The following is a 14,544-nucleotide window of genomic DNA, read 5'->3' on the forward strand; positions in this document are numbered from 1 at the left end:
TGTGTGTATCGCTGTGCCAAATGATTTCCACAGAGCCCTAGGTGCTCCTGTAATAGAAATAATTAATGACATGAGTACACAGGAAGCAACTGTGATGTCCAGAAATAAGGCTTGAGAGGAAAGTCGTGGGTTCTCATTATGGAGCTGTGACCCTATTCTGTCTATATTTGGTTCCTTTTGCTCTCTGTCTTTTAGAGGCAAGGTAGATGTAGCAACACTGCAGCCAGGGCCTGCCAAAGTTTCCATAAACTCATGCATGTGAGAGTAGCCTAACCATAGAGTAAAGTAGAGCAGAAAGACCAGATCCCTTCCTAGTGACACACCAGACGAAGCATCAGAAAATCCCCTCGATGGAAGGTGTTGGAGAAGGAAAAATATGACCAAAACATACAATAAATATTTAAATGAACAATGTTAAAAATTAGAACTTCTAGAAATGGAAAACTATAATAGGCCAGTGATCGAATGTGTTGTTTTTAACAGTATATTAGACACAGTTGGAAAAGCACTCAGGAAATTAAACAAATTGTCTTGAAGGAGGCAGAGAGGATGGATAGTGTTCGAAATGCATTAGGAGTGGGTATGTATCAGGACGCACTAGCGTGTTCACTTAATCACAGGTTCTGAAGAAAGCTGGAAGAATAAAAGAATGACCCACAGGCAGGTGTTCAAAGAATGATTCCTCCAGCACAGTATATCAACCAGAAGCTCAATATGGTTTAAACAAGATTAGAAAAAAATAATTCTACACCCAGAGGTGACCATGTAACTATGGAAAGAGAAAGAAAATATGGAGAATAGCCAGTTACAAAGGTAATTTCAATAATGGCTTTCATAGAACCATGGTGAGTACACATTGAGAGAAGTGAAGAACTTAGTTCCCAATTCTTCTGTGTCTGGGGAAATAACTTACATGAATGATGGATAAATAAGAACACTGAGAAGATCCTTGCTAAGGGAAAGTCTCGGATATTCAGGATAAAAATAATAATCCCAGAAAAAGCAAAGCTGCATGGAGGAGTGTAAAGTAAAAAGGAGGTGTATGTGGATAAATGTTGCTCTCTTGCTTGCTTGCTTGATTGCTTGTTTGCACTCAGCTAGATTTGCCAACTCATATAGTTATTTAAGGATCCCCTACCAAAAATGATGCTACTCATGAGATCTATGTTTTCCCACATGAATTAACTTAATTAAGACAGTCCATTATAAGGATAACTGCAGACTAACCAACTCTACCTAATCCATTCTTGAAACTCTCTTTCTAGGGAATGTTAGGGTGTGTCAAGGTGACAAACCTAAAACCACAACAAGCAGCCAGAAGCACTTTTTTTTCCTGTTGTACTGAGTGATTTGAAAAGTGGAGGAGTCTACCAAGTGGGCTACGTGAAGGCAGAAAACAATTTGTGAAAATAAACATCATCAAGTCTCCATCTAGGTCTGCAGTCTTCCTTCAGAATTTACAAAATTGTTTAAAACAGAGAATGTGTGGAAATGTCCTAGGTGTTTATTAATTCTCTTGTCTCTTGGCGTTTATGAATGGCAGGCTTTTAATGCATTTTTACTGAATTGGGTTTCCTCAAAAACACTGTATTAAAGTCCTCACCACTCATACCAGAAAATATGTATTTATTTGGAAGCAAAATACTTCCAGACATGATTACTTATACTGGGTTATACTTTAAATGTGTGGATTCACAATCCAATATTACTGGTACTTTTTAAAAATAATAAAAGAAGTTTTGGGAAAACATGCTATGCCTAGCCTATAATCCCAGTAACTAGAGGCTGAAGCAGGGGGATCCAGTGTTCAATATGCCCCTGGGGTGCATAGCAATTTCTAGGTCAACCTTAATTACATTAGACTCTGTATCCAAAGTGGGGACATAGAGATACAAGGAAAATGTATAATTATAAAGGCCAAAGCTGGAGTGATACATCAACAAGTCAAAAAATGCCAAGATACTCCTGAAATGATGGGGAGCTAAGAGATAGATATTCTTCCCCAGAATGAACCAGAGATGCTGACATTTTTATTTTGTGCATTTGGCCCTTACAACCATGACAGGATAGATTTCTGTCTTGTAAAGCTACCACATTATGTTAACTTTCCTATAGATTTATCAACCATAGAGCCTCTCAAATTGTAGTCCATGTACCAATCATCCTACCATCTTGTTAACACAAATTCCCAACAACTAGGTCTTGGGGAAGGGCCAAGTTATCTAATCCCCTATGTGTTGCTGGTTCTATAAACTAAAACCGGACAACAATGATTTGGGTAATCTCGGAGATGATGAGGATGGTGATGGTGAAATAAAAAGAAGAAGAATGGGAGGATGGGAGAGGAGACTGAGCAGAAAGAGAAGGGGGATGAGGAAGACTAACCATAACTTGAAGAACCAAAGCTTTGAAGACATTGTCAATAAAACCAAAGACCTGGGTCCAGGGAACCCAAAAGGCTCTCACTTTGTTTCTATTACTTGATTTTCTTGTTGCTATGACAAAATACCTGATAAAAGTAGCTTGTGAAAGGACAGATTTGTTTTATTTCAAGGTTTAACAGGTACAGGAGCAAGTGTGTAGGAGGTTAGTGGCATCATGTCCACATTTGTAAATAGAAAAGGTAGGAAGTAAAGCTAAAAAATCTCAAGGCTGATACCTAGTGACCCACTTTCTTCATTGAGGTCCCACCTCCTAGTAGGCATGGCAAACCTTTTGATATCAGGATACAACTTTGCCATTTACAAAATTCACAGGAAAGAGCCATATCACTGAGCTATAAACAATGAGTAAACAAACCACGCATACAAATATTTCATAATGTTTGTTTTATTTGGGGTTTCTAATGATAGAATAAAATACCATGAACAGAAGCAACCTTGGGATGAAAGGATTTTTTTCACCTTATAGCTTGTAGTCAGTCTCTTATCCAGGGAACTCAAGGCAGTAATCTAGAAGTAGAATCTTAGCAGCAGCCATGCAACAATGATGCTTACTGGCTTGCTCCTTATGCCTTCCTCTGTTTCGTTATACTAATTAGGTGTCCGTGTTTATGAATGGCTGTGTGTTTTATGAAATACAATAGTACACTAGGGCGCGTGGGAACATCTGAGTGGGCCCATGCCAAGACATGTTCTCCTGAACAAACAAGCCATATGACAGACCTAATATAAAGAAGATTTATTGGCAGGAAGGGAAGGGGACATGAAGATTGAGGTAGAGAGGCAGAGAAGGACAAAATGAGAGAGGGGAATGGAGGAGAGAAAGAGGGGACAAGGCTGGCTGAGGACACATGGGAAGAGAGGATGTGGGGAGAGAGTAGATGCTGTGTTATGTGTGTAGAGGTAAGGAGAGGTTCCAGTGTCCTCCGTATACATCTGGCTCCTGGCTCATACGTGGTAAGGGTTGTGGGAGATGCAAGCTGCTTCTAAGTAACTGTGGGCAGAGCCTAGAGAAGTTGATAACATATGGCACAACCCACAGTGATATGGGTCCTCCCACATCAATTAGCTATTAGAAAAATGCCTATAAGGCTTGATATGGGGCAATCTTATGTGGGCATCTCCTCAGTAATTGTTCCTAAATGAAAATAGAGAATAAGAAAAGAAAGGACATTTTTGCTCCTATGTATGTTGGGGAAGATTTATTATAAATATGTGGGAGGGCACAGTCAGATACAGGGACATCTGGGAGAGTCCAGAGTGGCCATGACACTGAGACATATGAGGGGGTGGGAGGAGATAGAGAAGAGAGAAGAGAACAGGGTGCATGAGCAAGAAGGCCAAAAGGTACAAAAAGAATGGCTGACCACAATGGTTAGATTATATAGCAAAAATCTAGGCTGTAGTTTAGGGTAAGGGACAAGTATACCAGACAGGAGGGCCCTGGAAGAGGTCGGGACTAAGGAATTTTGGGAAACCTGGCAGACAGGTTTGATATGATAGGTAGGTACATCAGACTTTTGTTCCAGTTTGAAACCTAATAGTTTCAAATTTGCAGATAGCTCTCTAGCTTATATCAAGTTCACAAAATAAAAAAACCCAACAATAACACCCAGCCAGGCCGGTGCTATAAGTAGGTTTATAATTTTATATTGGACCACAACTATAGTTATCCATAGCGACATAAGGCCCACCAGTTGGACAGGATTGTAAGACTTAAAGTTTTCACAACCTTCCAAAAGAGCATTATTATCTGGGAATAGAGCATTCAAACACACAAACCTGTGCAACAAGAAAGGTCTCAGAGTCTCCTGGAGGCAGCATACTCTAGTAAGCTTGATAAAGTCTTCATATTCAGACTGTCTAGAAAGTATGCAGTCACCAGGAAGCCACAGCTTGATTTACAAAGTGACCTGCAGGTAGAAGGCACTGGTATCTTTATCCATGTGAGACCATGGCAAGCCCTCACTGTGCTCTCCCAAATTGGAAGGTTGAGCTGTTCTCTTGACCTGTGGTATCTCATACTTAGGTGTCATAATGGAAAATGCCAACAGGCATTTTGCACTGGGGCTATAGTTCATTGCACATGTGAGCAGAACCTATAGCCAGATGGGTTAAGCATCATCTCTGGGTGTGTCAGCAGGGATCTTGCCGGTAGACAGAGTATAGAAGATGGGATCTCACAAATATGGGCAGGCACTCTATCATCACAGAGTTCAATCTAAGAGCACATGAGGCATAGGTAAGGGTGTCTTCTGGACCGGAGGCATCCATGTTCTCCTGTATTCTTTCATTAAAGCCTCTCGTTGTCAAGGTTTCACATTCTAGGATTTATACCAATGGTTTCTCAATTCTTAGACTGACATTAAGAACACCATAGGCTCACCTGTTTCTCAGGACTCTACACTCACACTGAATCCCAATACTGGTTCTCCAGCTCAAACTTGGCATATTGTGGGAGTGCTCTGTGGTCATATGCATTAGTCTTTGAAAGACATTTCTGTTGCTTCTGTTTCCATGGAGATCTCATATTCCAAAAGTGCAGGATGGTAGCGAGTAAGCCACTGATGGTCATCATCATTCATCTGTTCTGAGGAACAGTACCTAAATGATTTCCCACCACAGTGACCCCCTCTCAACCTCACTGTCTAAGCAGTGTGTGCAGTTGACAATACATGACCAACCTTAGTCTATTGGACTATAAGCTTGAGATTAAAGGTCAGACAACAGGACTTTCTCCAGAGATTTTGGATAACAGACACAGTAACATGATTTCTGCAGGACTCACTGAACTGCAGAAATGTCCAGAGCTGCTGAGCTGGTAGGGTCAATGCCGATGGCTCTCTGTCTCCCTGAATGAATGACCTGTCAAAAATGGAGCCAAAGCACAGAAAATAACAGCCAATAGTGAATGACCTGGCGATGTTACTCAATACTGGGTCCACACTTTTCCCCAGACTTGGGCCAAGAAAATCCCTTATACTTTAAGCCAGCTTGAAAGGCACATAGAAAATTCATGAATTTTTATTTATTTAAAAAACACTTTGAGAGCATTTCCTATGGGCTAGGTGAGGTTCCAAGCATTTAACATATATTACCACATTTTTTCCCTTCAACAACCACAGAAGGTGTGTGCTATTTAATCCCAGTTTTATAGATTAGAAGGTTGAAAAAAACCATTGAGTTGTGTAATGGAATCAAGGTGTCCATCAGCTAGAGATGAAGCTTGGCCAGTCTGACTCCAGAGACTGTGTGGAGCATCTCTGCCCTTATTGCCCCCCTTTAACAAAAAAGAGAGTGCTCCATTATTAAAGAGGTGTTAAGTTCCCCAGTTTAAGTGGAATGTAAGAAGATAGTTCAACAACAATTTGAAACAAAACATAGGAAGAATCCAAGAATCTGACAGGGTACAGGGAAAAGGTCATTGCCACTGACTGCTGGATACCTTGGCCAAGCTCTTTCTATAAAATGTGATCTTATCTATTCCTACAACCCCATAAGATGGTCCAAAGAAATCAAGGGGGCAGTGGAGGTTTGCAGTTAGAACCCAGACTCTAAAACCGCCTGCCTGGGTAGATAGATCTCCCTCTTCAGCCAAAACAAAGGCAAGTGTGACCATGGGCAGCACATTCTCTGGAACACTCTATTCTAACAAATTATCACAGAGTCCAATGAGAAACACATGAGATGGCATGTGCTAATGCCTCAGCCATGTCTAGACCAAAGTAATCTTTAAATTAAATGCTGGTGATTATTGTCATAACCCATTTTACAGAGGGAGAAACTAAGTTGTGGAAACACAGACTCACTTGGTGGCATGGGATTGCCTGCCTCAACATCGGATTTCTAGAGTCTGGCAGTGCTTGAATCTGGCCCTGGGTTCTGAAGCAATGCCAGATGAAGCCCTGGGAATCTTTAACTCCTTACTGAAGGAACTAGGAATCCAAGATCTGGGTTAGTTGTTTCTGTCACTGTGACAAGATGACTGCGTTTAGTGCATTTAAAAGGAGGCAAGACTCATTTTTGGCTGGAGGTTCCAGATGTTTCAGTCTGTGATTGTTTGACCCAGAAGTGTTGGGCATGGTGGTATTAAGCATATCTTTGTGGACGGGTGACACAGAAGATACTGTCACCTCAGGGTTCTTGAGAAACCAAAGAGAGCAAGAGATGAGAAGGAACCAAAACCTTAATGCCCTTTTATGGCATGCCCCAGTGCCCTAAACTCTTTCCACTAGGTCACAACTTTTATGATTCCATCAGCTTCCAATAGCATGAAGCACCCTGAGCAAGCTACCAGTGTATGTGACCTTTAGGGTCAACTCAGAGCCAAACTCATGCATCTTTTCTGCAGAGGCTGAACAAGGACAGAGCTCATGTGAGTAGAGAGCTGTTGTCACCCAGAAGTCAGAGCTAACCATCTACCTCTGAGCCTCTGCTTCTTCCCTCACAAGGTACTAATGCAGCTTGTGTGGCTTCTGTAAGTGCCACATGAAATAGGATATGAGCAAAGCTTCTTTATTCCACCAATATTTGTGAAGGACTCACTATGCCCTGGGCACTGTTTCTGAAACTAGACATTACATCAGGAATTGTATGAGGCAAGGGACAGAATTCACCCCTTCTTGGCTTATTTAAAATAAAAGGGCTGTAATAAAAGCTTCGTTTGCAGAGGAATGTGTCGGACTGAAGGGACAAAGTAGGGAAGTACCATTCCAGCTATAGCTTCCCAATCTGAAAGCCCTAACCCTAAAGTTCAAAACTTTTAGAGTACTTTGATGATGCTACAGTTGAAAAATTCCACACGGTGAATATGTGTTTAATGTACAAAATTATGAAAAATATAGTACAGTAACCCAAGTCTATATCATGAGTATATAGAATGCAAATGGATTTTGTGTTTAAATTTGAGTCCCATTTCTGAGATCTGTAAATATGCAATACACATAAATATACTAAAATCCAAGAACATCTGAACTGTGAAATGGTCCAGAGCACTTGTCATGAAAGACACAAAGGTCTAGTCTAGTAGATGAGTTAAGCAGGAGATGCTGTGCTGAGCTCATGGGTGCAGAGCCTCTTCTAAAATGCACCCTAGTAATGAAGGGCACTATTGTGATTATACAATGCCAGATATAAATAGACATGTTCATCTCTCAATATTATAATTTATTAACTTTCAACAAATGCACAGTAAGCAGTAGATTCATTGGCCACAGTTAGCAAACTAGGGTTGATTATGTTGATAGTCAGCTAAGTTAAACATGGGTCCTTACACTCCAATCTCTGTCTAATTTTTTTTTGTTAATCCTCTATCAAACTACTTTGCTGAAAGTGTTTATCAGTTGTAGTAGCAACCTGGTGAATCATTTGGGTTCACTAATATATACTACCTTATCATTCACAAATAATGATACTTTGACTTTTTACTTCCCAATTTGTACCCCCTTGATCTCCCTCAGTCTTCTTGCTCTGACTAAACACTGTCCCCAGTGAACCAAGGAAGATTACTGGAGCTTAAATAACCTATTTCAGGTAACAGGAATATCCCTGTCATTTTAATTGGTACATAAACCATTTAAATAATACTTCTAGCTATAATTTATCTTTCTCAGATCTCTGACAATAGACTGACTGTAGCTTTAACAAAAGTCATGTTTTATTTCTTCTTTTTTCTTTTATTCATTCATTTGACAGGACTGAGTAGTATTGTCATAGTAACAAGCTCAAGATTTTAAATTTCCTAAGGTTGTCTTCTAAGTACAAACTTAAACATTTTTTCTCCCTGTGCTGAGAAACATTCATTTAATTGAACATTCACTCCCCTGTAAAGAGAGTTAATGCTTTTAACTCTAAATCAGTTTTGGTTTCCCAAGCTCTTTTCTGTGACTTTAAGTCATAACACCTCATCTACAATATAGATTTCAGTACAGATTACAAATGGTGGTAATACTAAAATATCTAAAACTTTTATCTCTCCCTTAAAGCTTAAAAAAGTAAAATCTGGTAAGCTTCAGGGAACTGACCTGGACCCACTGCTCACAGGACAAACTCCAGCCAATTATTTCTTAGCCCCAGTGCCTATTTAACATGTCAAAGCAAACACTAGTCACCAGGTTCTCCTTACACTCCGCCCTGTTCCTGTTCTTTCACTCCCAATTCTGAACTCTCAGCCCCCATTGACTGTGATACTATTCCTTATATAATGCAACCATTTTGGTACTCCTCTTTGTTTCTTTGGGCTCCTGACTGCTGCCAATGGCTTTCCTGCTGTCCCCTCCACTCTTCTCTCTCCTCACAGGACACAGCTCAGTTTGGTTATGTCCACTCTGGGCTCTCCCAGACGGCCATGCCTCTGTCTATGCTGTCTCACATGCCTATAATAATAATATAGTCTCACATGTGACTATAGTGGTTCTGCACTCCCTTGAGAGTATTGTGTGGCAGCCCCTTGATTGATGGATGACAAACACCCACATGACTCTTTACCAGAACCTGGTATGAATTGACAGGAAAGCTTTTGCCCCTCCAGCCATCCTAAACCTTGCCACTCTGCTACTGGAGACTGAAGATTCAGACCAGACACATCGATGTGAAGAGATCCTATCAGAAGAAATGGGTAAAAGAAGGGACCTGAAAGACCAGCCATGGCCAGAAGGTCCAAATTGGTACACAGATTCCAGCAGCTTCGTGGTTGAAGGTAAGGGGGTGGCAGGGGCAGTGGTAGTGGAGAGAACTAACATCATATGGGCCAGTCATCTGCCGGAAGGACTTCAGCACAAAAAGCTGAACTGATAGCTCTCATTCAAGCACTACAGATGGCCAAGGGCAAAGCTGTAAACATCTATGTGGACAGCAGGTATACATTTGCCACAGCACATTTCATGGGGTTATATACAGGCCTGGAAAGGACATTAAAAATGAAGAGGAGATACTCAGTTTGCTAGAAGCTGTCTACCTGCCGAAGAACATGGCTATTGTCCACTGCCCAGGTCACCAAAGAGACAAGACAGAATTGGAAAAGGCAATAGGATGGCAGATTCTGTAGCCAAGGAGGCAGCCCAAGGGGCTATGATTATGGCAGGAATCTCCCTGGACCACTTGGCAGCCCTGAAAGGAGACACTGAATATATGGAAGAAGATCATCAACACATGGACATACTAGAAATCCCTCCCTTCCCCCGTCAAAGGACAAGAGGAGATACAAGCCAGAAGGCAAACTGGCCCTTCCCCAGGAAAACAGGGGTGACCGTGAGGACCACCTACACTGTCTGACTCTTTTAGGAACTAAGCATCTTGGGAGTCTAATCAAAGCCTCAAATTATTATGTCCCCAAAATTTCAGAGACTGTTGATAGGGTTGTAAAAGCCTGTGTGCCCTGTGCTATGATTAATACTGGACATTCAAAATTCCCCTCTGCAAAAAGGCTCAAAGGGTGCCGGCCAGGTGACCATTGGGAAGGAGATTTCACTGAAGTCAAGCCTGCAAGATAAGGTTACAAATATCTCTTAGTTTTTGTACAAACCTTTTCAGGATTAGTAGAAGCCTATCCCAGCAAAGCAGAGACTGCCACTCTGGTAGCTAAGAAGATTCTCAAAGAAACTTTTCCAAGATTTGGGAAACCCAAGGTAATTGGGTCTGACATTGGACCCTCATTTATTTCCCAGGTATGTCAGGGACTGGCCACACTGCTGGAGATTGATTGGAAATTACATTGTGCATATAGACCCCAGTGTTCAGGACAGGTAGAGAGGATGAATAGAACTCTAAAAGAGACCTTGTGAAAATTGGGCTCAGAGACCCGTGGGAGAGACTGGACTATCCTCCTTCTCTCTGCCCTGTTCCATGTATGGAAAACCCCTGGCACATTTGGCTTAACAGCTTATGCGATTGTGTATGGGATTTCTCGCCCCTCCTCAAATTATGAGGGGCCCCCAATTTTGTGGTTCTTTTTAAAACCCTATTTGCTCTTTTAATGGCACTAGAAACAGCCCAATGTGAGGTCTGGTTCCGATTGAAGGGTGCCTATTAAACGGGAAGCTCAAAAATACCTCACCAGTCCCAGGTGGGAGATGTAGTCCTGATTCATTGGCACCGGACTGGGAATTTAGAACCTTGCTGGAATGGGCCTATCTGGTACTGTTGACCACCCCTACCCCTGTCAAGGTAGACAGGATTGCTGCTTGGGCCCATGCCTACCATATAAAGAAAGCTGCAGACATTATTAAAAATGAATGGAAGCTGGAAAAGACTGCTAATCCTCGTAAACTTCACCTTTGTTGCAATTACTCTTAATCCCCATGCACACAAGGAGCTGACGTGGCAGGTGATATTATAAACTGGAGATATCCTGTGGTAAGAAAAAATGGCCCAACCTTGGACTTGGTGGCCTTACCTCACCCCAGATGTATACCACCTGGTGGCAGGGTTAGATACTTGGGACATTCCTGAATATAGTGCAAAAAATGTACCGGTAATTGGAAAAATTGGGGGGGGCCCTAGGGTGTGCTAAGCCCCTCACCTGTTGTGCAATCAGGTCAGCAGACATATATGTATGCCCGAGAGATGGTAGGACATGCCCTGAAGAAGTTAAGTGTGGAGGGCCAAAATTCTATTTTTGTAAATCATGGGGATGTGAAACTACAAGAGAAGCTCATGGTGTCCCACCTCCTCCTGGGATCTCATCATAGTGAAAAAAAAAACCATACTGATAGACCTACCTTTGCCTCCCTAAATTCTAGAGTATAGAAGGTTAGAAGTGGTCCCTGCAGCAAAACCCCCTTTTGCAATCCTTTAAACATTACCTTTACTGAAAAGCACAAACAGGCCAGAAATAAGGTTAAGGGGTTGAGTTAGGGACTTATAGTTTATGTGTCAGGAACAGACCCAGGCCTAATCCTGAAGTTGAAACTCAAAATAGAGAACACTGGCAGTTTCTAGGTGGGGCCCAATAAAATTTTACCAGAAACAAACCCTAAACCTATCCCAGCACCACCCCAGCCTCAAGTCCCATCTAGAAATCCAAGTGCACCACTATAACGGCCCTGAGTGTCAAGACTGCCACCATAGTACTTCAACCAGAGACAACCAACAGAGACATCTCAATCTTGTACAGGGAGCTTTTCAGGTGTTGAATCAGACAAACCCCAATATTACTAAATCATGTTGATCTGTCTGGGGTCCAGGCCCCCCTATTATGAAAGGATAGCATCCAATAGAACTGTCACCTATAAAGAGTCACACCAGTTTTGTTCATTGGGATCAAGCCACAAGTTAAAACTCACAGAGCTATCTGGGGCTGGCCTATGTATAGGGAACATTCCTAGCACCTATACTTCCTTTGTAGCTCCACATTGATTGTCAATTCATATGTCAGCACTTATCTGGCCCCTCAAACTGATGCTCACTGGGCCTGTAGTACTGTACTAACTACTTGTGTCTCCACCTCAGTATTTGACCCCACCCAAGATTTTTGCTTTCAACTGGTACCCCCAGTTTATTATCACCCAGAGGGGGATGTAACCAATGCAGAAGACCTTAGACCGACGCCAGTTAAAAGAGATCCAGTTACTCTGACTTGAGCAGTACTGCTGCGTGTCAGGCTGGCATGAATTGGGACAGGCACTGCAGCAATGGTCACCTCTCAGCGCTACTTTTCAGACTTGAGAAATGCAATGACTAAGGACTTAGCAGGCTTAGAGCAATCTTTTAACAAGCAAGAAGAGTCACTTCTTTATCTGAAGTAATCTTACAAAATCACAGGGGACTGAAATATGTATGTCTTAAAGAGGGAGGGTTGTGTGCTGTTCTAAGAGAAGAGTGTTGTTTTTATTTTGATCACTCTGGTGTCATCAAGGACTCCATGTCTAAGCTGCGTGAGAGACTGGGTACCAGGAAGAGAGTTGGGGAAGCTAACCAAGGGTGGGTTGAAAGCTGGTTCTCTCACATATCTTGGCTCACCACTTTGATTTCTATGCTACCAGGGCCTATAATTTTTCTATTGCTACTCTTGACATTTGGACCCTGCATCATAAATAAGTTAGTAGCCTTTGTCAGAAAAAGCATTGGTGAGGTACAGGTCTGAATACTTCGATTGAAATATGGTGCATTGAAGGATCTCGAGGGAGCCTAGGAGCAGGGTACCAAGTTCTAAGATTAGAACCAGCCACTAGAAGAAGTGGGGAATAAAAGAGTTTAAATTTTAAGCTAAGCCCCACTGACCCTACCCTTAGAGGAGCCTAAGAGTAACATAAGATGTTTCAAGAAGGGGCCAGATGACAGATACCACTAAACATCTCGTGTTGAAAAGTCTGGCTTTGTAGTCTGGAGAAAAACTAGTAAGAAGGTAAGTGTGCCTGAAAACAGGGTGGTCTAGAGTTGAATCATATCCAAAAGCAGACATAGAATGCCAATTTGAATAAAACAATGAAATTGCTATGTGCTTGTTGTTATCTAACTATGTAATCCTATGTAATTTACCTATAAATATTGCCCCCTAATTTAATTTGGGATTGACTTCTCTATCTCCTGTGTGAGATAGGAGTCATCCTCAGATCTCTGATTTCCTAAATACACCTCTTGCCTGATTGCAGGAAGACTGGCTCTCTGTGTTTACTTGGGTTTGAGTTCTCTCGGTACTTGAGTGAGGGGCTTCCCAAATTCGGAGTTCTCTCAGATATTGGACAGGAAGGGACTACATATTACAGGGGTTGATCCAGAGCATAACTGACAGAGGGCATGATACTTAGGGGTGTAGATAATGTGCTGATGGGTCTGGTCATTTACTCACAAGTTGTGTCACCTTATACAATGTGTAAGTGTCTTCAGGCGTCTTGTTCTACAATCTGAGGCAGGGGAATAAGCACCACTCAGGGCAGCTGAGAAAATGTGAAGGTCACATGTCTATAGAGATGGTTAACATGTGCCTGGTGTGTAGAAATTTTCCATGTGATTTGAACAATGATTCTGTGTTCCTAGTGTGAGATGCTGCTAGGGAAACTTGATCATCAGGGAAACACAAGGTCCCTTCTTGATTTTATTGGGGTCCATGGTGTGCCTAAGATGCTCAAGGTGCCTAAATGTCAAATAGCAGAACAGAGATGCCATGAGGAAGTGATGGTTCCAGTGCTGCATTGACATTGCACCTCTGGTTCTCTCTGCAGATGAGGAGGAAATGCCCATTTTCACTCATGACAGATGTTCCTCTGGCAACTGAGCTAGGTTGAAATAATAGATAACCCTATGGAGAGCATCCTACACAGACTCAAGTATATGTGTGTTTTAGGGTGGAAGGCAAAGACATATGGGCAAAATAGCCTGTTTGTTGGGTCCCTCTGCCAAAGAATCAGGGAATTTAAAAAGTGTAAAGGAAAAATTTGAATAGTTTCAACACAAAAAAGTACATCTAGGGATCAAACTCCAGATTAATTCTAATTAAAGCACACCTAATACAAAGAACCTGGATCTGCCCAAAACTTCATTTTTAAGAGAACAGTGAATTGGATGTCTGTCCTAGTGCCTTCTTTGTTGCTGTGCTAAGATACCTGGAGAATAGTCACATAAGAGATGAGGGGTTTGTTTCAACTAACAATTCTAGCTTGAAGTCTATCATTGTGGCAAAGTCTCAGTAGCAAGGCATTGACACATTTGGTGAGGCCTCATCCACAACCATGAACAGATAAATGAATGTGTGTAGGCTCAGTGGCTTCTGTGATTGTTTGTGCTCAGTTCAACTTCTCCACTTACATAGTTCATTACCCTGAGTGTAGAGAATAATTGGCCCTCAGTGGGATGAATCTTCCTACACAATTGATTTAATTAAAACAATTCCCATGAGTCTGTCTTACAGGCAAAACCAATGTAGTCAGTCCCTTATTAATATGCTGCTCTTTTCTGGTGATTCTGGGTTGTGCCATGATGACATTATTTTGTAGGTAATTACTCACCATGATGACATTATTTTGTAGGTAAATTTGCAAAGCATAGAGAAGTGATGAGTTTTAGGCCAAGACTGCAAGGGAGTCTGCATGCTATGAATCTAAACCCCCCTGATCAGGGATTATCAACATTGTTTCCATAATTCTGGTTGTGGAAGATGGAATGAAAC

At 41.8% G+C, this 14,544-nt stretch overlaps 1 protein-coding gene across 1 annotated transcript in view; it reads left to right on the forward strand.

The window, feature by feature from the left end:
- The window catches only part of LOC308435385 (putative sperm motility kinase W), a gene marked incomplete at both ends in the record, with an annotated part of 106,586 nt that overhangs the window by 23,475 nt on the left and 68,567 nt on the right, over window positions 1–14,544 (forward strand). The window contains 2 exons of the mRNA XM_080942640.1: window positions 8,951–9,138; window positions 9,972–10,105. Coding sequence (XP_080798766.1) covers window positions 8,951–9,138; window positions 9,972–10,105 — 322 coding nt within the window. The remainder of the gene's footprint in view (window positions 1–8,950; window positions 9,139–9,971; window positions 10,106–14,544) is intronic.

The sequence above is a fragment of the Micromys minutus genome (genome assembly GCF_963924665.1).
Source record: "Micromys minutus genome assembly, contig: SUPER_22_unloc_1, whole genome shotgun sequence".
NCBI lineage: Eukaryota > Metazoa > Chordata > Mammalia > Rodentia > Muridae > Micromys > Micromys minutus.